This window comes from Bacillus rossius, chromosome 18 (assembly GCF_032445375.1).
Source record: "Bacillus rossius redtenbacheri isolate Brsri chromosome 18, Brsri_v3, whole genome shotgun sequence".
Taxonomy (NCBI): Eukaryota; Metazoa; Arthropoda; class Insecta; order Phasmatodea; family Bacillidae; genus Bacillus; species Bacillus rossius.
The window spans coordinates 18,224,701-18,251,515 of NC_086345.1; the positions used below are offsets into that span (position 1 = coordinate 18,224,701).

Here is a 26,815-nt window from a genome sequence, read left to right on the forward strand (position 1 = left end):
GCACTAAGGTGTAATTATTTGAATTTTGGCATGACACGAAATGAACCCGCGAATTTTTCAGGTCTGCACTTATCAGCGGTTTGTCGCCCCGAGCATCTCGGACTACCTTTATGCACTGCTCGGCCAGGTCCTTGCTGGTCCGGGACGCCAGCTCGGCGACCACCAGCCGGTTGCAGATGGCCTTCACCGCCCCGTCCATGGCGACGATGCGGCGCGTGCACTCGGCCGACACGTCCAAGTAGTACGTGATGGCGCGGGCTGTCACCTCCAGCACGTTGTCGGGCGCGCACTCGTCCAGGAAGATGCGGCACAGGGCGGGCAGGAACGTCCTCGGCGGGCAACTGCAACGGCACACCGAGAAATCACATTTTTTCGACGTGATAATGTCTTGTAAATCGATGAACTCTGGCTACATGCACGAAAAAGCATGACTCATTGTCACGTTCCGCCCGAGCCGAGCGTGCAAGAACCGGCCAACCACCGTGCGAGAAAATCTTCTACGATATCAAAACAGGTTAACGCGGGCTTTTCAAAAGCAGCAAATTTTAAAAAAATTTGATTTATTCGTCCAATTTCGTCATTTAAAAATTAACAATTCATTGACGTTGATTTTATTTCAGTTTTATTTCTATAACTAATTTTTTCTTGATTATATTTAAAACAAATTATTTAAATTAAATTTTTAAAAAACTGTAAATAATATTTGAAAATTAAAAAAGTATGCAATTTTTCGTCAATGTTTTCTTATGACGTTATCTGGTAAAATTAAGTCCGTAATCCGACTTTACAGACAACTTTTTTTTTTTTTTTTTTTTTTTTGCATTTTAGGATGCAGTAAAAAAGTATTTAAAATATCATTCTCTATAGTTCGATGTATTCTGTTATCTGGCACCAATGAGCCACTCCCATTCAGATATTTTTTGGGTGAATTCCAGCCGTTGATCTTTGCCGCCAGGTGGCATTACTGCGCTGCCGTAAATTATAGTTTGTTCAGAGTTCATTTTACAGTTAATTTTCATTCCAGTACGGTGAGAAATCCAGGTACGTTAACTTAATGTCTACGTCTTCGTGAAAAATAAAACAAGATTGATATTAACTCTTCCTGAAGTGATATAATTAAAAGTTAGTTGTTCCGTTATTCGAGTAAGTTGAAGTCTGCTTAGATTGAATAGGAGTTTCTGACACTCCACTAGATGCTTAAGGTCGGTATGAAGTCGATGCATCACGTTTATTCAAACCTTGTCGATTATGAAATTACTTTATCATATGTAAAGTCAGTTCCTAACTAATTAATTGCAAGTTTAAATATTTTGTTATTGCCTTGATGTTTTATTTTTATTTAGTTAGTTTTAAGTTAATTTTAATTCACATGTTAACCCACCAGATAAGTAGGTGGTCATACCCTGGAAATTCCCGTACAGGAATGAAACTGGAAGATTCCAGGAGAAATGGGGTAATAGTTGAAAGTCCTCTCACTTTAGTGAGTTGATCTACCAGAATAATAAAGTAAGTATTAATTGTAGTGGCCTACTTATTATTTATTATTGTTAATTTAAAGCACCTCAGGATAATAACAATGTACAAAAAATAATTTAGTTGGTTATTTCAAATCTTACACCAGAATTACCTCTGGAACACATCTAACCATACCAAGCAGTGTCTATCTGAAATTTATACCCCTAAAATTTACATTTACTTTGTAAGTTCAAAGTAATGCAATTAAAAAAAAAACACATATTTTTTAGTTTAAAGGTGAGATACAAATTATGAAAAATAATTGAATTTTTTTTTATTTATAAAATATCACGTGACCCAAAATTCACCAATTGTACTGGGCATGCACAGAGCGTTGTTCGCTGCCAAGTCGGGAACATAAGAACATGGAAAATACCCTAAATTTATCCATCTCTTGCAAGCTATCAGTCTTTATCAACGAGATTTCATTGATTCCTAGTGAAATTTAAGGACTTTTAAGGGCCCTCAATCAATTTAAGTCAAATTAAGAACTTTTTTAAGGATATTAAGGAGGCGTGCGAACCCTATAGGGCACCTTATTAAAACTTGTTTTAACCCTGGAGTGGGCGCGTGGTTGACAGGTGTCACCCAGCCAACTTTGCTGGCATGCACTTCCTGTTATTATTTTTTTCTGGACCTTCCCCTTCCCAGTACCTTCCTAGAAGTGTGGATTCTAGAGGTTGCTTGGCAGTTGGGCTTATAATCACGTGCAGATAAGACGTGAATGTGTGCTGGTTGACACCTGTCCCCCACGCGCCTATGTATGAAACAGTGGATTTGGTAAGTACATTTTTTTATTGTATTGTTTTTCTTTCTTTTCATTTAGAAGTAGTGTTTAACTTCAATATAAATGTTTACCATAATAAACCATCTATTTATCTGAAAACCTGCTAGCAGATAAGGGTCTTACCCATGTGGGTACACTTAGAAAGAACAAAAAAGAAATTCCTCGAGAATTTTAGCCAAGGAACGTAAACAACACTCTTCCCTATTTGGTTTCCAACATGACTGCACCTTAGTCTCGTACTGCCCTAAAGTAAACAAAGCTGTTCTCTTGATATCCAAATTACATCACTTCGATTCAATTTATGAGGAAACAGGAACATCTATGGAATAACAGTTAGTAACATTTTACAACATGACAAAGGTTGGTGTAGATCTCCTTGACCAGCACATTCAAAAAAATGATGTTTCTAGGAACACTCACAGGTGGCCCATGGTAATTTTCTACAATTTACTGAATATATCTGCCATAAATGCATTGTATATATATCGAGAAAACAGAAAGGAATGCAAATAATTGAGAAGAACAGTTTGTGCAGAGGTTGTCGTGGGAAATGATCAAACCTCAAATACAGTACAGATCAGCATTGCCACAAGTGCCTATTGAATTGAGGCGACGTGCATGTGTTCTTCTGGGTGTGACTTCAACAAGAAAGCCTTAGGAAAATCCGAAACAGGGTTCCAGAGGACGACGTTGTGAATGTGGACGAAAAAAATACCGCACAAGAAGATGGTGCCAAAAATGCAAGCAATGGATGTGTGGTAATCATTTGCACGATGTATGTTTCAATTGTTTGCAAATACATAGGTGTTTTTCAACCAGGAACTCCAAGAAAACATTTTAATTTAAGGGCATATACATAAATACATGATTAAAAGCAGCAAATATATTATATATATATGGGTGAATATTTGCAAAGTGACACATTTGAGACTTGCATTTGTCCGAGATAAAAAAAAATTAAAAAATAGTTTTTTTATGCATTTATTGTGGAAAGATAAAACTGATCATTTTGTAGCTTGAAGTAACCAACATAATATTGATTTCCTTGGTTTTCTTAAATTAAAAACAAAAATACTGAGCCATGGGACTGACACAGGTTGGCACAGGACTGACATCTAACTTTGAAAATATAGACAGTAATGGCTCAATGTCTCCAAAGTAGTTGTTTACTAAATTATATGCTAACATATTACATTTAATTACTTCTATGCAACAAGAACAAGCAAAAAAACCTTTTCTTTTATGAATTTAAAAGAAAATCAAGTCAAATTGACTGTCTGATGTACAAAGATGTGGCACAAACCTTCGAAAATACATAGCAAATGACACCAAACTTGGAAAACTCATATTCATTATTATGCAGGTGACAAAGAAATAATAAACCTACCCGTTGCAATATGAATACAAACTTGATAACTCACCTATTAAAAAATCTCAACATGTCAAAGACCTAGGAATTTTACTGGATCAAAAACTATTTTTTCATCTTCACATTGAAAACATTATCTCGGTATCTAACAAAATACTTGGTCTAATTAAATTTATCACCTTTAACACCTCCAATATTGACTCTATTCTCTCCCTCTATACAGCTCTAATAAGATCAAAACTTGAATATGGTTCTATTATATGGAATAGCATCAATAACACTGATATTGAAAAGCTTGACAGGATTCAATCTAAAGTATCTGACTATATTAACAAAAAATTAAATACCATCAATAAAATAGATTTAAATTCCCTCCTTGGTTCATTATCAACTAGAAGAAAGATCTTAGATGCCATTTTTGTCTTCCATTGTTATTATGGTAATCTTATATGTCCTCATATATTTGATGTTACTGGCATTAAAATTCCTTCTTTTAATAGCCGTAACCCACCTTTTTTGTGCACACTTTTAAATACAAATGATATTATATATAGACTTGTTAACAATTTTAATATGTATGTTAATCACTTACAACCTACCAGAGAGAAAAAACTTGTTAAAAATATTATTCTTTCGGCATCCAAAGATTAATTATCTTTATGCTCTAATGTTATTACCTAAATTATTTAATACCAGATGTATTAATCTAAGGATACTAACTGTATTTATCTACATAATATTATATGTTCTGTACTTATACATTTATTACTCTCATGAAACATTTTTGTTATTTTAAGTACTTTTTAGAAGTTAAGCACTCATATGGATATTTGTATGTTATGTTGTCTTGTCTTTGTTTTTGTCCTACTATTTGTTGTTCTTATAATTTATTGTTTTGTTCTTATTTTTGTTCTGTTACTGTATTTGTTTTTTTACATGTCTTACATGTTGTGCCCACCGTTGGAGCCTTGTGCTGTTGGTGTGGCATGTAACAAATCAAATAAATAAATAAATAAATAAAATATCCAAACAAACAAAAAAAAATTGTCAAAAAAAATTGTGTCAAACAATGAATAACGTAGCCAATGTGATAAAAAAAATGTTAAAAGAAGTTTGAGATCATCTTAGCTTAAAATATATCAAAGGCCAATTAAAGCCTACATTATATTTTATAGTTCTCATTGTTGCCACATAAGAATCTTGAAATGTACAAATAAAGCATTATTTTAAACATCATGCTCACATCATAATAAAACAAATTAATCTGTCATTATATTTAAGGTTATGTTATCCACCCAGTGTGGCTTTAATTGAATTTTTGATGGAAAATGTCAGTCCCATGGAAAATATGTCAGTTCCGTGTCGTCTTGCTAGGCACGGGACTGACACCACGGGACTGACAAATTTGAGGTTAAATTGGCACAGTTAATCAGAGAAATGGAATACCTAGGATATTCTTGGGTCATCTGTAGGTGTACTTACCTGGAAAGTAAAATAAATAAAACCGTGAAGTTATCTTTCCGTAAAAAAATTTCACAGCCAGCTTGGGACTGACCACCTTGTTGGTTACAACACAAATTCCACACACAATACCACTAACATACACACACAGGTACTCACTGAAAGAGAAATAACAACATGACTTCCAACAAATATTTGTGGTACAAGCCTGAGCATATGCAGATGGCTTTTAACTGCCATATATTATAAATAACTGTAACTAAATGATTAGCCATGGGACTGACACAAAACACTTGGGGACAAGATTTAACTAATTAGGAAAAAAAAAATTAAACATGCAGGTTTTTTTTATAGTATGGTTTGTAAAATTGTAAATATTATAAAATCAGACTAAAATTTGTAAATTTGTATCATGAATATATATACAATAAGATGAATTTAAATAAAACCACTTGCAGAAGGGACATGCCACGGAACTGACATTTTGACATAAAAACATTATTTTTTATTTAAAAAAATGTACTTATAAAATAAATTTAATAATGATAAGATTAATCATGATTTCAAATACAAATCAAAATTGGAAGAATGTTTTAGTACTTATAACAAGCACAGTATTCACCTAGGGACATTATATGTGTCACTTTGCAAATATTCACCCATATATATATATTATATTCTGATAGTAATGTATACAATGCTTTCGGATAATGGTTTTATTGTGTTGCAGTTTCATTTGTTTCAATATATATTATTATATACTTCGGCATCTTAAATTGGTACTACTGTTGTTTAGAATACCTATAAAACTAGGCACACATGAAACATCCCGAGTTATTGAAAAATGACAAAATAAAAACAATAAAAACATATGGGTGACACATGTCAACCACGCGCCCAATCATGTACCAAAAATCACGCGCCCACTCCAGGGTTAAATAGCTCTGTTCTGCATACCAAATTTTTCTATGGCATTACCATTGCAACTTTACTGACATTCAATAATCCAGCAGAATAGTTGATCCCACATGACAAGAGGTCAGGAACATCACGCATTTTTAAGACCTTTCGCTTAATTTTTTTTAATTCGTCCTTCCTTGCTAATGGATTTAAGTCAAATTAAGAACTTTTTAAGGATAATAAGGAGGCACCTTATTAAAACTTGTTTTAAATAGCTCTGTACTGTATACCAAATTTTTCTACGGCATTACCATTGCAACTATACTGACATTCAATAATCCAGCAAAATAGTCGATCCCACATGACAGGAGGTCAGGAACATCACGCATTTAAGACCTTTCGCTTAATTTTTTTTTTTTTATTCGTCCTTCCTTGCCAACGGGCACGGGAGAACACTCCCAACCATGCGTGCCCATGCCGACACCGGCAGCTGTTTGTTCCCTTGGCAGCGTCCACACAGCGTGACCGAGTAATTTGCGGAGGCAGAGCCAACGCTGGCTGAAGACGGGAGCCGAGAGACAGAACAAAACACAGCTGCTAATGACAACTTGGCACGCACCGCCGCTACTGGAAGCCCGCCAAGACCTGCCGCGACAGGCTTAACCTTCGCGCACCCGCTCGCGACGCTGCTACATCTCTCGGTCGAGCATACAAGATACCTACCTGTTGACCCAATTCAAGGACATTTTTACACAACCTTAACACAAAATGTTTCTACAAATCAATACCTTTGTACCTTTGCAGAGATAATTTCCCCAATATTTAGATGGAAAATCTCGAATCTATTAACAATCAATGTACGGATAAAAACTGAAGTGCTGCATGCATAAAACAAATGCAAGTTGGAAATAAAATTTCCTCGTGACTTGTAGCCCTGTTCCCGATTATTTCGGAACCTTTTCCTTAATTTCTGTAGCCAGTCATTTAGATTAGTTTTTTCTAGACCTGCAGGCACCCTGAACCGAGAAAAATAACTCTTACTCGTTTACATCAGCACGTTATTTTCATAAATGTCGAATATTTTTTTTCTTGAGACCAGGGGCGTAGCCGGGGGGGGAGGGGGGTTAGGGGTTCAAACCCCCCCCCCCCCTTCTTAGCTACAAATCTTTGCCATTACAATATTTAAATTTAAGAACCGAAAACTGCTAAAATAGCACTATTTTACACCTTAAAATCCAAATTTTCCCGGGGGAGGACCCCCGGACCACCCGCTTTAATACGGGGGGGGGCATGCTTCTTAACACCCCCCATACACAAATCCTGGCTACGCCACTGCTTGTGACTGCTTGACATTTGTCCGGGAGGCTAGTGAACGTGTATTGTAGTGGTGACCAACACGGCAGGTGGGTGTGCGAGGGATCGGGGGGAGGTGTAGGGGAGGGTGGGAGAGACGCACCTCTCGAAGCAGCGGTCCACGTTGTCGGACATGAGCAGCAGCATGCAGAGCTGCTCCAGCGCTATGAGCTGCATGTCGCGCTCGTCCCCCTGGCCCATGTTCAGCCACTCCAGCAACGTCTCCGGGTCTACCTCCGCCATCTGCAACATAAACCACACACGGCGATGGCCCTCTCAGCTTCCGCGCTCACGCCTGGGACCAGTCCCACACCCCTCTCTTTCTCTGTTCCTGCGGACAGTTTCCCTCAGCCTTTCCCCGGTCATCATCAGCATACACAGTAGCGGGAAGCCTTCCTTTCACAGACGAGAGCGCCTAACGCCCGATCGTGCATCTTCGGGTTTTTTTTTCTTCATTGTAACTCATGATAACTAATGGTCAATTAGGTTAGGATATCTACAGTAAAGATACTGTGAAATCATGTAAACGGTTTCCTAGCGCTGGATACCTACATGTTTAAAAAGTTATTTGCTTAGCAACCATAAAATGATTTTACAGTATTTTTTAATGTAGCTGTACTTACCTAATATAAACCAACCATCCACAATGTTTTAAAGTATTTATAATGTAGCTAACATATCCTAATAGACAGTAAAATTTAATGCCACACCGGTTTATACAATGAGATAGAACGTAAACAAAAAGCGAGCATTAACTTCGGGTGTGGCTCTCTCGTCTGTGAAATGAAGGTTTCCCACATCGCAATACAACACAGCCAAGCTGAAAAAACACAACTAATATATTTGTCCTGGTAATTTAAACTAGCACACCGTTGTTTATAGCAATTACGAACAGTTATTATTGTTAGCGTTAAATATTACTAATGACTCACAAATTTATGGTTAAAATACGTATCAAGTTAAAAATATCAAGATGCTACATATAATTGCAAAATTACAGTTTTTTTTTTTGCAAACCAACGTTTTGTAGATTTCCTTGTGTTTTTCCAGGTGTTTCGGACACCTTTTCAATTCCCTGAATTCTCCCTGTCTGCATGTACCCTGCACTGTATACTATCAATTCCATAGATAATAATATTGTACGTTTAATTTACACCATATATTTTATATATAACATATGCAGTAATCCTTATACACAACTAGACAGTGAAAGGGCATTAATATGGCAGTTTATGATTCGGCACATAACGTAATCCAGCAGCAACGCAGCAGCTCACTTGCTGTATTCAAGACCTTTCACGGTATATTCTATATGTATTACATAAACAATATCTATAAAACATTAAAAATAATGCATAAAATACATTAAAACATCAATTATATATTTATACTATAATAATATTATACAATACACAAAAATTTAAACTAAATATTTACATGATTATAGAATATTATAAATCGAGCCAGACAGTAATTTTTATTTCAACATGTCAATAACAACAGAATTATCTGACCACACACACAATAAATCAGCATCCCTATTCCAAAACTTTTCGACACCCAACAATCTAGCCACACCAGGAATTGTACCAAGCACACATTTGCAAACTTTTAAGTACTGCACAAACAAAAAAAAAGGGGGGGGGGGGTGAGATACAGGCCATATTCAGATTATGAGCTGCCTTGCTGTGTGAACTCTAAAGAGAGAAGACCGAAGGGAGAGCGAATGACGTATTCAATTGCTGCACTCTCTCGCCTGCTTAAAAGTAGGCATTTTGGTGTTGAAAGCAGTCAGATTTGTAACCTTAAAAAGCTGTAAAATTTATATCTCAAATTAAAAAAAAAAATTAATTTGCATCTTTGCAACACTTTCTTAAAAATTTATATAGTATAAATTAAAATCCATTTACATTGCTTTTTTATTTTTCCCATTATAAATACATTACAGCTACCATGGAAACATCTTTTTTCTCCCACAAGTATGCATTAACATTCAATGCACAATGTGGACATACTAAAGTGAGAAAGTTGTTCAAATTGCTATACACTAAAATGAACCTTGAAAATATAAATCAACTTTACAAGCCACTGGATGTTACTACTGATAGAGTTAAACCTCGTTTATCTAGACTAACTGTGACCAAAGGCAATCAATCCAAACTATCGAAAATCCGGATAATCCATAAGGATTCTCTTCAATTACCAATTGTTTATTTTAACTGAATAACAATATTAAAAAAAAGCCATAAAATAAAATTCAAGGCTGCTAATCCACTTCCTAACAAAAAAAAATCTCTATCTTTTTTATAAATTTTGTTTTCAATTTTGTAAAAATTAAGAATTTTATAGCAGTAAGACATATCATTTATTAATAACCTAACTCCATTAATTACCTACAAAAAATTATCCAAGGAAAGTTTTCTAATAAAATTAAACTGATAATTTTTTTAACGATTTTCATTTTCCCCCCCCCTCCAATTACCTACATATATTAACATAATTTAAAGATACATTTATGTATGTTACACAACAATTTTTTTATTGCTACCATTCGGACAATATAGGTCCAGTCACAATTCTACATGTGATAGTTTCATCCACTCCTGCTGCAATGGATACTTGGCTAGCAGTTTTGGTGGGAACTTCTAGTATCGTGTGGTGCAGGCTTAACGGGCCCGCCTTGTCAGGGGTGTATGTGTGTCGGCGAGGCGGGATGATAAGTGCGACGCTCGCTGGTGCTTCTAGCGCGGTGTCTCCTCTGGACTGGCGCGCAGTCTTCTCGTCGTGCACATGAGCGGTGACCGCAACATTATATGGCGGAGAAATGAAGATAAAGGTGTAATGCAAGTCCCTTAAGTGCTTTCAAGAATCTGTACCTGTTGTTTTACGCCTAAAAATTACTCTGAAAACACACGTTTTAGTCATTTTAATTCTTTAAAAAAAAAAAAAGTTTAAAGACTTAATAATCCGAAATCAAGAGTACTTTTCAGCCCTCAGCGAACTCTTAAATTCTTTTCGTAAGCAGACCCCCCACTCGGATATCTCGAGTATTTTGAAATCGCGTTGTTTTTTTCCTGAAGCTCTGCACACCGTGTATGTGTGCCCGGGTAGTTACAGAGTTTAAAATGGCTACAACGCATGTTTTCAGAGTTATTTTTAGGCCGTAAAACAACCGGTACAGATTATTGAAAGCACTTAAGGGACTTGCATTACACCTTTATCTTCATTTCTCCGCCATGTAATGTTACGGTCACCGCTCATGTGCACGATGAGAAGACTGCGCGCCAGTCCAGAGGAGACACCGCGCTAGAAGCACCAGCGAGCGTCGCGCTTATCATCCCGCCTCGCCGACACACACACACACACCCCTGACAGGGGCACTACGCAACCCGCGTTAACCTCATAAGATTCAATGCTATTTTCATTCTGCTTATAACTTATTAACCAATACAGATTTCGAAATGATGCTTGCTTGATATGTAAGACAACGATGCTCTTATCAAAGCCCCTTTCTTCAAAAACGTGCATAAATTATGGTTTTATACTAATCTTTACTTATATGCATAAGTGTATTGTCTAGGTTTGAACAATAATTTATGCACGTTTTTGAAGAAAGGTGCTTTGATAAGAGCATCGTTGTCTTACATATCAAGAAAGCATCATTTCGAAATCTATATTAGTTAATAAGTTATAAGCAGAATGAAAATAGCATTGAATCTTATGAGGTTAACGCGGGTTGCGTAGTGCCCCTGAAACAATGGAGTGGCCTCTTAAGACGGTGCGGCCAAAAGTGTGCCACGGGGATAGTGCGGTTGAGTTGACGAGGAGGGAAAGGCTGACGTCACGAGGCGGGCAATCTGGGTGATCGATCACGCGGAGGTCGGCTGGCGGTCGAACGATCTGCTCTGCTCTGCCGCTGCAAAGGTCGTCGCCCTATCAACACCCGCCCCGGCCCCAGAGTCCTAGCTAGCGCTCGCTCGCGGGGGAAACAAAAACGACTCGTTCCAGACCCGTTCCACGACGACACGTATTCTCACGGGACGGATTTCCCACAACAGCGCGCAGACGAAGGGGAAGCCTTCATTTCACAGACGAGAGAGCCACACCCGAAGTTTCACGAAGTTCATGCTCGCTTTTTTTTTTTTTTCGTACCACAACATGTGTATTTATTTGGAGGAAAAAAACATTTGCGGGCATTTATTCTCCAAATGCGCGGGTTTAACTTATAAGATGGCATTCTTAAAATTAGCAAGAAAGTAATTTAAAGAATTAAACCGTATCCGGTTTTTTTGAGTCAAAAGCAGCGTATGATAGGTTTTAGCTACATTATAAATACTTTTAAAACATTGTGGATTGTTGGTTATATTAGGTAAGTGTAGCTACATTAAAAATACTGTAAAATCATTTTATGGTTGCTTAGCAAATAACCTTTTAATATGTAGCTATCCAGCGCTAGGAAACCGTTTACATGATTTCACAGTTATCTTTAATCTAGCTATCCTAACCAAATCACCCGCCCACAATGTTTTAAAGTATTTATAATGTAGCTAACCTAACCTAATTGACCATTAGTATCCTTTTTATCAACACCGCCATATTTATTTACAATCAACAAAAAAAAAAAAAAAACCGAAGAAAAAGCTTCCCCAGACGAAGACTGTACCCGCACGGATTTCGTTTACGTTGCTACGTGCGACCAATAATTAGCATCTCGCTCATTTATACTTCAGATCCTATTTTTGCTCATTTCTAAACATACGTGCCAATTTTCTAAATAAATGCTTTTTCTTTTCAACTAAATTAGTTTAAATGTCATTCATTTGCAGAAATCTTTGCCACATTTTTTTTTCTTTTCTCACAGAAGAAACGTGTATGGTTGGCTACTAACATGAAAACAAAAAGCTAATTTCACAACAATAGATGCTATTTTTTTTCCAGGCCCTACCAAATTTGGCTGCGGTGGTAGCGATATTTGTTTACAATAATTGACATACGTTAAAAACTGTTTCAAATATCAATCATATCTTAGTGTTCTCCCCTTACGTTGTGCGTTTATTTTTATTTAAAAACGTAAATTTTAAATCCCGGACAAGTTCTGTTCTCACAACTCAACTTTATTTTTTGTAATTAAAACACATTCTCGAAACAGTGAAATTCAATCTCGTCGGTTGCCATGGTTAAGTTTCCGCTGCAGGCGGTTATCGAAACGTGAAATATCTTGCGGTTCCGTGATCCGTCATCCGTTCCCAAGTTTCCGCGCCGTTAGTCCGCGTGGCCGGGCGGAAACAGGGTCGACCGCAAGCCCGACGAACCCGCGCACGCTCCAACTAGCAAACTGCCCGCTCCCGCCCAATCAGCGCACAGGGAAGGAACAATTCATGGCCCGCACGCCCGGCCGCACAGTTAGTACATTAGTAGTGTGGAAATGGGCGTCCGAGCCCAGGAGTAGGAGTGTGGTGCCTGGTGCCGGTCCGCCATCTTGGATTGTAATGTCACGGCAGCCATCTTGGATTGTAACATCACTGCAGCGATATTGGATTGTAATGTCACGGCAGCCATATTGGATTGTAGCATCATAGCAGCCATTTTGGATTGTAATGTCACGGCAGCCATATTGGATTGTAGCATCATAGCAGCCATTTTGGATTGTAGCATCACAGCAGCCATCTTGGATTGTAATGTCACGGCAGCCATCTTGGATTGTAATGTCACGGCAGCCATCTTGGATTGTAATGTCACAGCAGCCATCTCGGATTGTAACGTCACTGCAGCCATATTGGATTGTAACGTCACTGCAGCCATATTGGATTGTAACGTCACTGCAGCCATATTGGATTGTAACGTCACGGCAGCCATCTCGGATTGTAATGTCACAGCAGCCATCTTGGATTGTAATGTACCGGCAGCCATTTTGAACTCTAAATTCCTCATATATGCAAAACAAGGGAAAAGAACACACAGAAAACTGATGTCAAACAGAAATACCCAACGATGAACATACACCGGTATTATGGACAACACAACGACCACAACACCGGCGAACACAGTAGGTTCCATATGAAATAACAGTTGCGACAGTTCAAAAATCCTAGTTCCCGAAACGTAGCAACTGCTTTGTCACAGAAAATCTACTGTGTTCGTCGGTGTTTGTCATCGTTGTGTTATTAAATCTGTCTGCATTTACTGTTATTGTTTAAACTGTCTCGTCGTTAACCCCGTGTTCGTCTGTGCTGTTACTAATTTTTCATGAAAAAATTCCTTCCAAGGAGTTATTTCGCTGTCTGATAAGTACGTCTGAATGTGTTCGTCTGTGCTGCTGTCGTTGTGTTTTCCATAAAACCTGTTCAGATTCATCGCTGGCTCTATCTGTTTGACATCAGCTGTTTTAGGCTTGTTTTATGTAATTTCTTTTTTTTCATATTTTGCATTTACGAAATTTTTCTCATAACAGTGCGAAACTGCAATGGCGTATGTCCAAGAAATTGTAATAAATCACACAGTTAAGTGTTCAGACCTTAACATGAACCCGCGCGATTTAAAACATATCCGAGTGGTGTCAGTTTCCGGAAAAGCATCCAAGAATGCGCACAAGGCGGATGGGTAGTTCTGTTTCCATGTTTAGTTTTTTAAAATGGATTTTAGGAGAGCGAAAAGGGCAAAAAAAGGAAAATTTTAAGGTTCATATTTAGACATGAAAAGCCCTTCTCAAATCTACAGTTGTCCTATGCACGACGAGAAGACAGCGCGCCAGTCTAGAGGAGACACCGCGCTATAAGCACCAGCGAGCGTCGCGCTTATCATCCCGCATTACTGACACAGATACACCCCTGACTAGATAGACCTCGGCTTCACCATCCACATTACTTTTTTTTTTTTACGCTCATTGCAGATTTTTCATACAGAAAATTATATTACAGAAGCAATTAAGTAGGTGTTAACCTGCTACGGAAACTCAGAAGAGGACCGTGACTCTATTAGTTTAACAAAAATTAGAAATATAAATATTTGTTTGGCTTTTTTAACAAATGGCAGATACAAGTAGCATAACAACTGGCGAAAACATTCGATATAGAGCACAAACTGCAATGAAGAAAGTTTCCCAGATGAAATATTGCAGCGTGAAAATGAGGTTAACACCGCTATGTTGGGTAATTTGTTTTTTGTCATTACTGTTATTAATTTACGGCGTGGCTGCGCATCATGGTTCGTCTCAAATTCTGCAAACAGATATTAAATTAAATATTGTCAAATAGCTGGGGGAAAAAAACACTGTCCTCACAGCACGAAGACAGCGTTCTGTTATCTGGGAAAACATTTATGACCAAACAACAAATGCAAAAGAGATACCGGAATAAATTTACAGGAAAAATTCTTTAATACAGTTATGCCATAAAAAATTAATAACCATCTAGGATTGTGAGCCGGGGATTGGGTTCTTACATGCTTAATATGTATTATATGTTGCAATCTAGCCATTTTTCACTACATCGCTTTGGCACAATATCTGCACTGCGGTGGATATAAAATGGTCGATTCGCTTTCGTTTGTACCAAAATAGATTATACTGTTCACTCTTTCTCTTTTATACGCTTTAGTCGTAGGCAAGGTAGATAAATGCATAAAATATATAATTTTTTCCGTTAAAACTAGCTCTGAAAAAAAAATTATCTCCGTATATGATATTCAAATTATTACAGGAACACCAATATCTAATTCTATTATAATATAAGGATTACCAATAACAAATAATTCAATGATGAGATGATGTCCGAGAAGGAATATATTTTATCTCAAGAGTATTTTTCTTTTTATCGTTTTTCTGAGCCTTTTTTTTTTTCATTTCACATTTTTGAGTAGGTTTTTTTATAAGTATTTATACTGATTTATTCTATTTATTGAAGGGTTTGCGTTACTTTCAAATTCATTAAGTTTTCCGAATGGTGTTCTATTTCACGGTTTAAAGTGTTCACTGTTATTAAACTAACATTGTACTTTTGTGCCGTGTTATTAATAAAGGGGGGAAAGGGGAAGAATGTAAACCATGCTAGAGCTGAATTTTTTGTCCTTGTATGAACAATTTAATAAACAAATCATGCGCACACCACGCAGCTACCGTTGGTTATTTATTTTTAGGCTTGGCCCACTAAGCCATGTCCTGAAGCCACTGCTGGCAATCTAAACCGGTTGGGTCTAGTTAGTTCCGTCGTTAATTAATTTCAAGCACGAAACGCGCTTGAAAGTTTCAATTACCGGCCGTTTTCGTGGTCAATTTAGGGGGGGGGGGGGGAGTTTTTTTTTCTACCGTGAGAGGAAGACCAATTGGCTCGCAAGGACATTATGAGGCATTTATTTGTTGCCGGACACGTCTTGATAAAAAGAATTACAGGAATTTTTCCGGGCTTCAGTACAGAAAATTTGCCGAATTTTCAACTAAGAATAAACAAAATAACATAAGGTTAATTTAATTTTCTCAGAAACTACGCTGGATTTAAACTTCCTTGTCTGTTGCAGAGAATAAACTAGCACTTGGAGGAAGAACTTGTTCATTGTGGACTTAAGGCTGTATGTCCGTTCCAAATAATAATTTTATATTTCATTTACTTTCCGCATTGTTAAACGTGCAGACTTTTAAAAGGAATGAACTTTCACAAAAACCAAAATATATATTGCATACTTTTTGAATAGTTAGCTGGTAAAGTTGCATTTTAACATTTTTGTGCAGTATGGATACGGAAAATGAAATGGAATATGAAGCTGGAACTTTTTTGGGTTTAAAGTCAATTTTACTGGCTGTGTGATATGGTTTCCTACTACACATAAGTCTGTGATTAAAATAAAGGCTGGCTTGAAGACATTATAGAGGAACACATTAGAATTAAAAATTACCAATCTTGTTCGGTAAATTATACTTGTCACTGTCATTGTGTTTTCCAGGATTTGAAGATACGTTTTTTTAATTCCTTAATTTTTCCCTGTTTCCAAGATTTTCCCTGACCGCGATAAAACTGTTTGCACAGAAACACAGCCCGGCAGAGAATCGCTCAAAAATTAAAAAAATATATATATATTCATGTACGCGCGTTAGAACTTATACTTACTTGGCGTGATAAAAACTAACTTTTAATCTGCATGCAAATAATTCATAAAATAAAACAATAAAAGAACTGGAAAGATATTAAAATATAAAAAAATAACCCGTACTCGGTATTAATATAAAGACGTGTATAAAATCAATTACTTAACGCAAATAATCGAGATAAATTTTAATTAATAACATAATTTATAAAACCAATAAATTATACTAACGGAACATAAACCTCACTTACGCTTGAAAAAGTTTATAAACACAATTTCTACCACTAATATTCACAATAAATCTTTTTTTATTGATACGGACTAGTATTCAATATCAATCACTAAAGTACATGATTTAAAAGCACACACATATATTTATTTTGTATGTGTTTTTTTTTTTTTTTCCATGATTTGAACATTTCTCTGCATCGTAAAAATTCATTCTATTTTTTTTTTCATAACACGCCTAAAGAAGTATAACTCCACATAAAATTAAATAAAAATGAACTCGGACGAATTTCGTGCGTGTGTGTGTGTGTGTGTGTGTGTGTCTTCTCATTCCAAAGTGAATTTGCCGGGGACGCATCACACGTCGAAATACCACAACGTCGAAATACATTAACGCCGAAAAATTTCATTGCAGGACTGCCACAAAGGTAAGGTAAGGTAAGGTAAGGTTAGGTTAGGTTAGGTTAGGTTAGGTTAGGTAAGGTTAGGTTAGGTTAGGTTAGGTTAGGTTAGGCTAGGCTAGGTTAGGCTAGGCTAGGTTAGGCTAGGTTAGGCTAGATACATTTAAGAAACGCACACAAATTCATTCAGTTGTTTTTCATTTTGCTCCTGTGGCCTCCCCTCCACGCAGCAACATTTTCCGGAGTTACTGTATTTCGGCGTTGTGGTACAAAGCAGTTTTTCTAGCTGGCGGCGTTGCGGTCAATTTGGCATTCGGCGTTATGGTATTCGGCGTTATTGTACGTTCGGCGTTGTGGTATTTCGGCGTTGTGGTCAACAACCCGAATTTACCAGGTCATGCCCTCCCTCCGCCGAAGACGCTGGCGACCAGTCGAAACACGCAGCCGGCACTTGCGCGCCGTGGTCACTAACGAAGGTCGCAGCCTCGCCGGTTGACACCCCTTGCCACAGAATCCGCGATGCGTCGGGAAGCCTAAGATGCACATCAAGCTCCGTCCCTGCCACGAACACGCCCGAATATTCACCTTCGGCCAACCTCGAGTCTATTTATATATACATTTATATTTCTCTGTTTATTTTTAATGTAGCTATACTAATCTAACTAACTGTCCGTAGTGTTTTAATGCAGCTAACCTAACCGACCACTTTCAATATTTGAATACATAAATATGGCGGTGTTGATAAAAGGATACTAATGGTCAATTAGGTTAGGTTAGCTACATTATAAATAGGTACTTTAAAACATTATGGACGGTTGATTTGGTTAGGATAGCTACATTAAAGATACGCGGGGGGGGGGGGGGGGGGAAGCGAGCAAGAACTTCGGGGAACTTCGGGTGTGGCTCTCTCGTCTGTGAAAAGAAGGCTTCCCTCATCCGACCCAAAGTGTGCCATCGGACTGTAAAGCGTCAGGGACATGGCCCAGTCCTGTTTGTTCTTAAATGTTTAACTATCATAATGTTTAACAAACTAGAAAAAAAAAATTGAATATTTTTTTTATCCAATGAAATTTTAGAAGATTTCACACATCTGCAGCTAATTTTATTCTTCTGTGACTATTTTCATTTTTATCTTAGTGTGCGAAATAAACATAAATACTCGCTGTGGTTATTTTAAAGAAAAAAATATATATAAACAAAGCTTAGTTTGGTCTTATACAAATAGTAACCATTATCATAGCCTGTATATTCAGGTTAAATAACATTGTAAAAAGAGTGTAGATAAGAAATAACCATGTAATTATAATGTAGCATTTGGGGGGGGGGGGGGGGGTTGTAACCCGTCTCCAATCCTGGGTCCAGGGCCCGTAATCAAATTAATATTTTTTTTATGCGCAAAACATCTTGAACACTCGGTATGCGGCATTCGGAAGTAGTGGTTACGTCAAGATGGAACAGAAGTCGATGGAGGACCCACGTGTCGAAAATTTAGTAAAAAAAAAAAAATATTGGTTGTCTGTAAAGTCGGTTTACGGACGATAGTTTAACGTGACAACGTCATAGCAAAACACTGATGAAATGATTGCATACTTTTATGAATAAAATTGAATCATTTTTATTGAATTATCACTATTTGGTACGGATACAAAGAAGGAGTGAAATTAAATCTACAATTTAATTGATAAATTGACTTTTATTTGCACTCATTAATTCAAATATGTTTATTACTTTAACGAAGAGATTATTTTAACTATAACTTTTATACATGTTTGCTATTTAACTTCTTCCAATCTGCGTTATTCTGTTAAGGATAGGACGATGATAGGAAAAGTAGGAAACGAATGGGAGTGTTTCAAGTTTAATGTGCCTCGAAAAAGTCAAATCGATGGTTGTTCCAATCGAGTGGAAGAGAGATAGATGCGGCGCAAGCGTACAATGAGCGTAACGGAACACAGCGTAACGGGACAATGAGTCATCCATTTTCGTGCGTGCAGCCGGCGTTCATAGATTTATTAGACGTTGTCACGTCAAATAAAAAGTAAACACATTAAGACACATACCAAACGTATTGGTGTGACAAATGAAACTTTATGATAGTGAAACTATCCTAGAATATATATGGTAAACTAAAATATCCATAATGGAAAGTAATATCAATTGATGCTTAGTAACGCATGCGGTAGTGTGTGTGCGCTTTGTTACCTCAACGGGCGTGGTTCGAATCCCGTCATTGGATTTTTTTTCTTTTCTTTTTTTAATAACATGATATAATAATGTTGAAATAGCTCAATACGTTTGTTTGTTCTGAGGAAGTATTTACACATAGATTTCAGTTGTTTAAGCAAAAATAAACAAACTTCGGTGAATTTATCGCCAAGGACACGGCTATAACCGAGAAGCCAAACATAATACGAAAAGACCTCTTACTAACATGAAGTTTGAAAGCTAAAACATTTTTTTTAGAGATGATTTTACACGTGTTTTAAATGGACAGTCTTCCGCCAGAAATGTTTACTGCGTGACAAAAAAAAAAAATGAGGCGAGGCGTCCACCAACGAAATGCAGGTTCAGCGATAACGAAAATGTCGCCAGCGCGAATCTCGAAAACAAACACAACAGCACGCGGCCCCAATAGCCGGTACAGAGATAAGACGACACGGCCTAAAATAAATATTAGCACAAAGCAATATCTGCTGAGCACACACACCAGTCTCCGCGTCCGTCAGAAGAATGTTCCGTTAGCTTTCCGGAGGCGGTTTTGTTCCAGCATATAAAGCGTTCTGCTACTTCTCGTAACCCCGCCTCACGTGTGTGACTAGGCAGCGACCTTTGTCTACAGCGGTCATCCTTTATTTGAGCAAGATTGGTTCTCGCAGTAAATTTTTTTTTTTTGCTGCATAAGGCATGCAAAGAATTTTTTTCCCAAAAGTATAGCATGTTTTTTTTGTTTTTGTTTTTTTAATTATTGGTAAGAGCTCCGACTACCCGGGCGCACACACGGTGCGCAGAGCTTCAGGAAAAACGCGATTACAAAACTACTCAAGATATCCGAGTGGGGGGCTGCTTACAGAAAGCATTTAGAGTTCGCTGAGGGCCGAAAAGTACGTTTTTATTTCGGAATAAGTTTTTAAACTCTATTTATAGAAGAGTTAAAATGGTTACAACGCGTGTTTTCAGAGTAATTTTTTTTTTGCATAAAACAACCGGTACAGATTGGTCCCGTTTTCTTTACTATTGAAATACACCATGTTACTAACCATAGTTACCCCGTTAAACTCTACCTGTGCAATCGTTCCTGTAACTTGCTCTAGTTGCTACCCCATTTACTCTACCTGTGCAATCGTTCCTGTAACTTGCTCTAGTTGCTACCCCATTTACTCTACCTGTGCAATCGTTCCTGTAACTTTCTCTAGTTGCTACCCCATTTACTCTACCTGTGCAATCGTTCCTGTAACTTTCTCTAGTTGCTACCCCATTTACTCTACCTGTGCAATCGTTCCTGTAACTTGCTCTAGTTGCTACCCCATTTACTCTACCTGTGCAATCGTTCCTGTAACTTGCTCTAGTTGCTACCCCATTTACTCTACCTGTGCAATCGTTCCTGTAACTTGCTCTAGTTGCTACCCCATTTACTCTACCTGTGCAATCGGTCCTGTAACTTGCTCTAATTGCTACCCCATTTACTCTACCTGTGCAATCGGTCCTGTAACTTGCTCTAGTAGCTACCCCATTTACTCTACCTGTGTAATTGGTCCTGTTACTGGCCCTAGTTGCAATATTGGTCCTGTTACTTGTCCAAAATGTAATTATGTTTCCTCTACTCGTGTTAAGCACGACGCTCGCTGGTGCTTCTAGCGCGGTGTCTCCTCTGGACTGGCGCGCAGTCTTCTCGTCGTGCACATGAGCGGTGACCGTGACATTACATGGCGGGGAAATAAAGATAAAGGTGCAATGCAAGTCCCTTGAGTGCTTTCAAGAATGTGTACCGGTTGTTTTACGCCTTAAAATTACTATGAAAACATGCGTTTTAGCCATTTTAACTCTTCTGAAAATACAGATCCAAAATTTAATCCAAAATCAAAAGTACTTTTTGGCCCTCAGCGAACTCTTAAATGCTTTTCGTAAAGCAGAGCTCGATCGGATGTCTCGAGTAGTTTTGAAACCGCGTTGTTTTTCCTGGAGCTCTCGGCGCACCGTGTGTGTGCCCGGGCAGGCAAGGGCCTCAAAGTACATACAGTCCAAACACGTCGCGACCAGCACAGCGCCGTGGAACGTGTTTGTAAACGGAGCTTTGTTCGTCGAGGCGGATAGTGTTGTCGTGTAGGAGGGGGGGGGGGGGGAGGTGGTTCAAGGTCGAGCAGCTGAATATGGCGAACGTTAGGGAAGGGAGAAGTCCAAAGTCAAGTCACGTCGTGCGCAAGGATAGAAGACCACGAAGTAGCGCCTCGTATCGAATAGTCTCCGGGATACTTTTTTTTTTTTACGTTCCTGGGGGAAAACAGGAAAAAAAATATCTAGGCTGTGTCCGAACAGCGGATTGAACAAGCGGACCGGTTTTTCAATGACCACGGAGTCTACAAACAGCCGTCGAACCAATTTCAGCACTTTAAAAGATCGTATAATAAAGTTGTCCATCAACCTTTTTAAAGTTATACCTTCTTTAGGCGCGCTATGAAAAAATTATGAGTGAAATTTCACGGTACGCGCGCACCACATAATTAAATTTTTACAAGATGAAAAAAGGCTACATACAAATAAAAATTATGTATTTGCTTTTAAATCTTAATACTTAAGTGACTGATATTGAATACTGGTCCATACCATTGAAAAATTTAATTATTGTAAATATTAGTTATATAAATTGTCTATAATTTTTTCAAGTGCATTTATATAGGCCTAAGTAAGGTTATGTTCCAGTATGTAACATTTTATGGATTAAAAATTTTATGGAAAAAAAAAATTAAATTTAATAAATAATTTAAATTAATATTAGATTAAATATTCAGCATATTTATTATCATTATTAAAATTTGAATCGATTATTTTACTATACTAAATAATTATTTTTTTACATGTTTATACTGATATTGAAAACTGGGTATTTTTTTTTAATTAAATTAAATTTATAATTAACCAACCGTATTTATAATATGAATACAGTCATCTTATTTCTATTAATTATTTGTATGCAAAATTAAAGTTAGTTTCACATACACCAAGTCTAACTTCTAACGCGCGTACGTAAGTACACCCACCAACAATTTTATATCACAGGGACATTTTTATACAAAATAAGCCAAATTAAAACTAATCCGAAGTGCATACACTGTTCCCAGGAATGTGCCAGTTTTTGTGTAGATGAGGAGAGATTCTCCCCCACTATCGAAATCCTAAAAAATTTATGAAAATCTATCAAAACCAAAACAGAAATGGGCTTTTTGAAAACAAACGGCGGACAAAGGTGGTTCTAGCTCATCAACCCCCCCCCCCCCTTTTTTTTTTCTTTTTGCCAAGAGGCACGAAATGTTTCGCGACGTGTGACGCTATCTGTTGGGTGGGGCCATACCTACTTGCAAAAACAAAAAAAAAACTCGGGATGGATGTGTTCTAATACAAAGTTTTAGGTTAATATACGTAGTTTATTGACACAGGTTAATGTTAATTTATCTACTTGACGACTATTTGTTTAGTAAAAAATTATTTCAACTTAATGCTGGTTTGTAATTTAAAAAAGTCATGTTATATGTAAATTAGTAGGAGATGGAAAAATTTCTGGTATGCCACACCACAAAATATGTGGCTATCAAAATTGAGTGGATTAATTTTCACTGTTTTTTTTTTTTTTTTTTGCTGATAATAGCTTATACATAGAGACCGGAAAAATTCGCGGATTCAATTCGTGACATGTTACAATTCAAATAATTATACCTTAGTGTTGCTTCACTGTTAATCTGGAGTAATGAGGGCCAATTAGTGACCCGACTCTCACTCGAAGTGTCGAATCACAGGCTACCCAATAATCGAGACGACTCACAAGTCAACAGCCAATGAACAGTTGGCATTTGCCCGAGTGTGTGTGTGTAGAGGATAGTGGAGTCTATCCTGGAGGTCACTTGAACCCGCTAATTTTTCCGGTCTCTACGTTATACATTACTTCTGTCGATCAGTGTAGCTGTGTTAGCAATGCATAATGAGAGCAACTATCTAGTTCAATATTTTTGTGCTGTCATCATGTGGGGGTTTTTCGTTCTCTTCTGTTTTGGAAAACTATTGTGTTTTCGTTTTGTCGTGTTTTTGTCTCGTTTCAACTGTTCTGCTGATTTTTTTTTTTTTTTGGGTTCAATATTTTTGTGCTGTCATTATTTGTGGGGTTTTTTTTTTCGTTCTCTTAGACCATTTTTCTTTGTTTTTCTTTGTTTGTTGACCATATTCCTGTTATGGAATATTATGTGGTGTTTATATCCTGTTGAGAACAGCAATTTTTTTGCTTAATTTGTGTTTTTGTCTTTTGGATTTTTTGTAGTTTTCTTCTACAGACATACACGTGCATAGCAATGGCGTATGTCCAAAAGCTTACATCAAGTCATGCACTCCCATTGCACAAATCTTTCGAAGTCTCGATCTCGGCAGGGAACTGTTTTTCGCGGGCGGAGAGGGAGCTAGGACCCGTTGCGCGCCCACGAGGTGAGACGAAGGTACCGCTAGCCGGGGCCGCCGCATCCAGGACTGGAGGGTCGTCGACGTTGACTCCTGGGAAGACTTGGAACCAGCCTCCCAGGGTTGGGAAACAACAATCACGTTTAAAAAAATAATAATAATCTGTTTTTCTTTGTTCAAAACAATTTTTTTTGTATTACGTTAGTAATTTTGGTTTCCCGGCCCCAATGCTCCAAGTGCTCCATTTGCTCATACAGGTCCATCTGCTCCAATGCTCAAATTGCTCCAACAGCTCCATTTGCTCCAAAGCTCCATTTGCCCCAAAGCTCCATCTGCTCCAACAGCTCCATCTGCTCCAACAGCTCCATCTGCTCCAACAGCTCCATCTGCTCCAACAGCTACATCTGCTCCAAAGCTCCATATCTTCCAAAGCTCCAACTGCTCCAAAGCTCAAAATGAAAGCCATACAACATTCACCTTCCTGCCACTCATGTTGAACCAGAAATGTTATAACTTCAAAGAACTTTCCTGCAAATCTGCACTTTTGACCGGGACTTAACCACAGAAAGGGGTACCTAATACCTATTTCTCCACATGAGTACTATTCTCCATAGAGTGGGTGTTTCCCAAAGAACTGGGATTTACAGTACAGTCAGAGATTTCCCACAATTTAGTCATTTTTTTTAAAAATAATAAATGTATTTATTTCCTCTTTTTTTTTACACTTTTGACTACAATTTACTAATTAATTTTATTTTAGAGTAGTATTTAGATGGGTATAATTTTAAACTTATTCAGCTAATTTAAATAAGATCTTTATTGGTATAAAATTGTTTGTTCCCTAAAAACACAAGAACCTTAAAGAGCAAACTATTGCAAATTTGAGTGTAATTAGACCTTTCATTAAAATTTATTTAGGTATATTCTATTTAAAGATACAGTTAAAAAACACTTGATATAAACCATGGTTTAAACTGGATTGTAGTTGAAATCTGCATACTCTTGCTCATTTCCTCAGCAGTTTTCATACCTATTTTCTGTTAGCGCGCCTGCTCCCGTATATGTAACTTTTCAGCACCTTACCAAGGGGTCTGGGCTCTGGGTATAGAAGTTTTCGTACCCCCAAGTCTTAGCCAAAACCGCAATGGCACGTGCTCTATATTTCTGCAATACCCACGAGCTGAAGTCAACAAGATGGCGGACCTGCACGTGGCAACATAAACCTGTAAATATTCACTTTTGCAGACATTAGCGGACATTCCAAACGAACTGGTGCGCGCAAATGAATCTTTATAATAGCGAAACTAACCCTGGAATATATTTGGTAAACTTACATAGTAATGGAAAGAATTAATCAAAAGCTTGTAAAACACGCAAGGAAACTGGCATTACAATGATAACACACAGTCGCGTTTCATAGTTAACGCTAATCTCGGTAGCACAGCGGCTGAGCGCGTTGGAGTCAAGTTGAAGGGAGAAGTTTTGACGTCACAACATTAAAAAAAAATATTTATAATTCAGCTCTGAATGTGATGACATTCTAATGTTGGTATGGATGGAATCATTTGTGTACATTTAAGCGCATCGTAGGCCGAATCTAGGACAGCCCTCTGGTCACTGCCATACATTATAGTCATTTGAAACTATTTCCACAATGCAAACACTGCACTTCAGCCAATGTTTTGGGCGTCTTAACTGGAAAAGAAAAAATATCAATCTAGAAAAAATATCAATCTCGGTATTCATTTCCTTTTCGATACTGTCGTAACTCTTGCATTCGCTAGGCAGTGGACTCTTTTTTTGGGCTTTTTGGATTCCTTTTCGACGCGAGCTTTCCTCTGACTTGCGTTTTCTATAATTCCGGGCATTACCGGAACTCGTTTCCACGCTACACCAATGCATAACTTTACACGAAGCTGATTCGTGACAATCAAGCGCATGCGCCTACACTGGTACGATGACGTCACAGGCGCGACAAACACGTACAGACACGATCTATTCGTTGAGGGTTCAACCACTGCCGACGCATCATTAGTCTCTCGTAGTCATTAGCGATTCAGATCTGGCGGTACTTTTTGTCACAAAAGGAAGTTCGACCGACCATCTCTGTGACGAGCGAACAGACGTTTCCACGTCAAAAACCCGGCTTCACCCGGTTAAGGGGCCCGTCTCGTCAGGGGTGTGTATGTGTGTTAGTGAGGCGGGATGATAAGCGCGACGCTCGCTGGTGCTTCTAGCGCGGTGTCTCCTCTGGACTGGCGCGCAGTCTTCTCGTCGTGCACATGAGCGGTGACCGTAACATTATATGGCCAAGAAATGAAGATAAAGGTGTAATGCAAGTCCCTTTAGGTGCTTTGAAGAATCTTTACTGGTTGTTTTACGCCTAAAAATTCCTCTGAAAACATGCGTTTTAGCCATTTTAACTCTTCTAAAAAAATACAGTTTAAAAACTTCAAACAAAACCAAAAGTACTTTTCGGGCCCTCAGCGAACTCTTCAAATGCTTTTCGTAAACAGACGGTGCAAGTCGGATGTCTCGAGTAGTTTTGAAATCGCGTTGTTTTTCCTGAAGCTCTGCGCACCGTGTGTGTGCCCGGGTAGGCGGAGCCCTTAACCACGCACCTGCTGCATTCGCGCAATCGCGTTCTGTCGAAAACTTGTCGGGAGCTGACGGCGCAGACGTGGGTATGTGCACATAACCTGTGACGTCTGCCCGACCAGAGCTGACAAGCTCGTAAGTAACTTCTGCGACCCGTGTCTTGTGCAACAGCAGTGTAGTATAGCACCAGGCATGGAACAAGGAGGGAGGTGCAGAAGTTGCGACTCTTGCAGTGGAAAACTGAAAACCATGTTTGGCGCGACGTGCGACGCTATCTGTTGGGTGGGCCCAGAACTACAAGCCAAAAAAAGAACCTTGCGACACACATTTTGACGTGACCACGTCTAATAAATCGATGAACGCCAGCTGCACGCACGAAAAAGTGTCCCGTAACGCACATTGTACGCTTGCGCACCATCTATCTCTCTTCCACTCGATTGGAACAACCATCGATTTGACTTTTTCGAGGCA

General features: G+C 38.1%; 1 protein-coding gene across 10 annotated transcripts in view; it reads right to left on the reverse strand.

Moving 5' to 3' along the window:
• Positions 1-26,815, reverse strand: part of LOC134541226 (E3 ubiquitin-protein ligase HECTD1) — a 151,499-nt gene that overhangs the window by 106,912 nt on the left and 17,772 nt on the right. For all 10 annotated transcript variants that reach the window (XM_063384483.1, XM_063384490.1, XM_063384486.1 and 7 more), the window contains exons 3-4: positions 7,489-7,628; positions 107-341 (exon numbers count right to left, since the gene is read on the reverse strand). In XM_063384483.1, the coding sequence (XP_063240553.1) occupies positions 107-341; positions 7,489-7,628 (375 nt within the window). The remainder of the gene's footprint in view (positions 1-106; positions 342-7,488; positions 7,629-26,815) is intronic.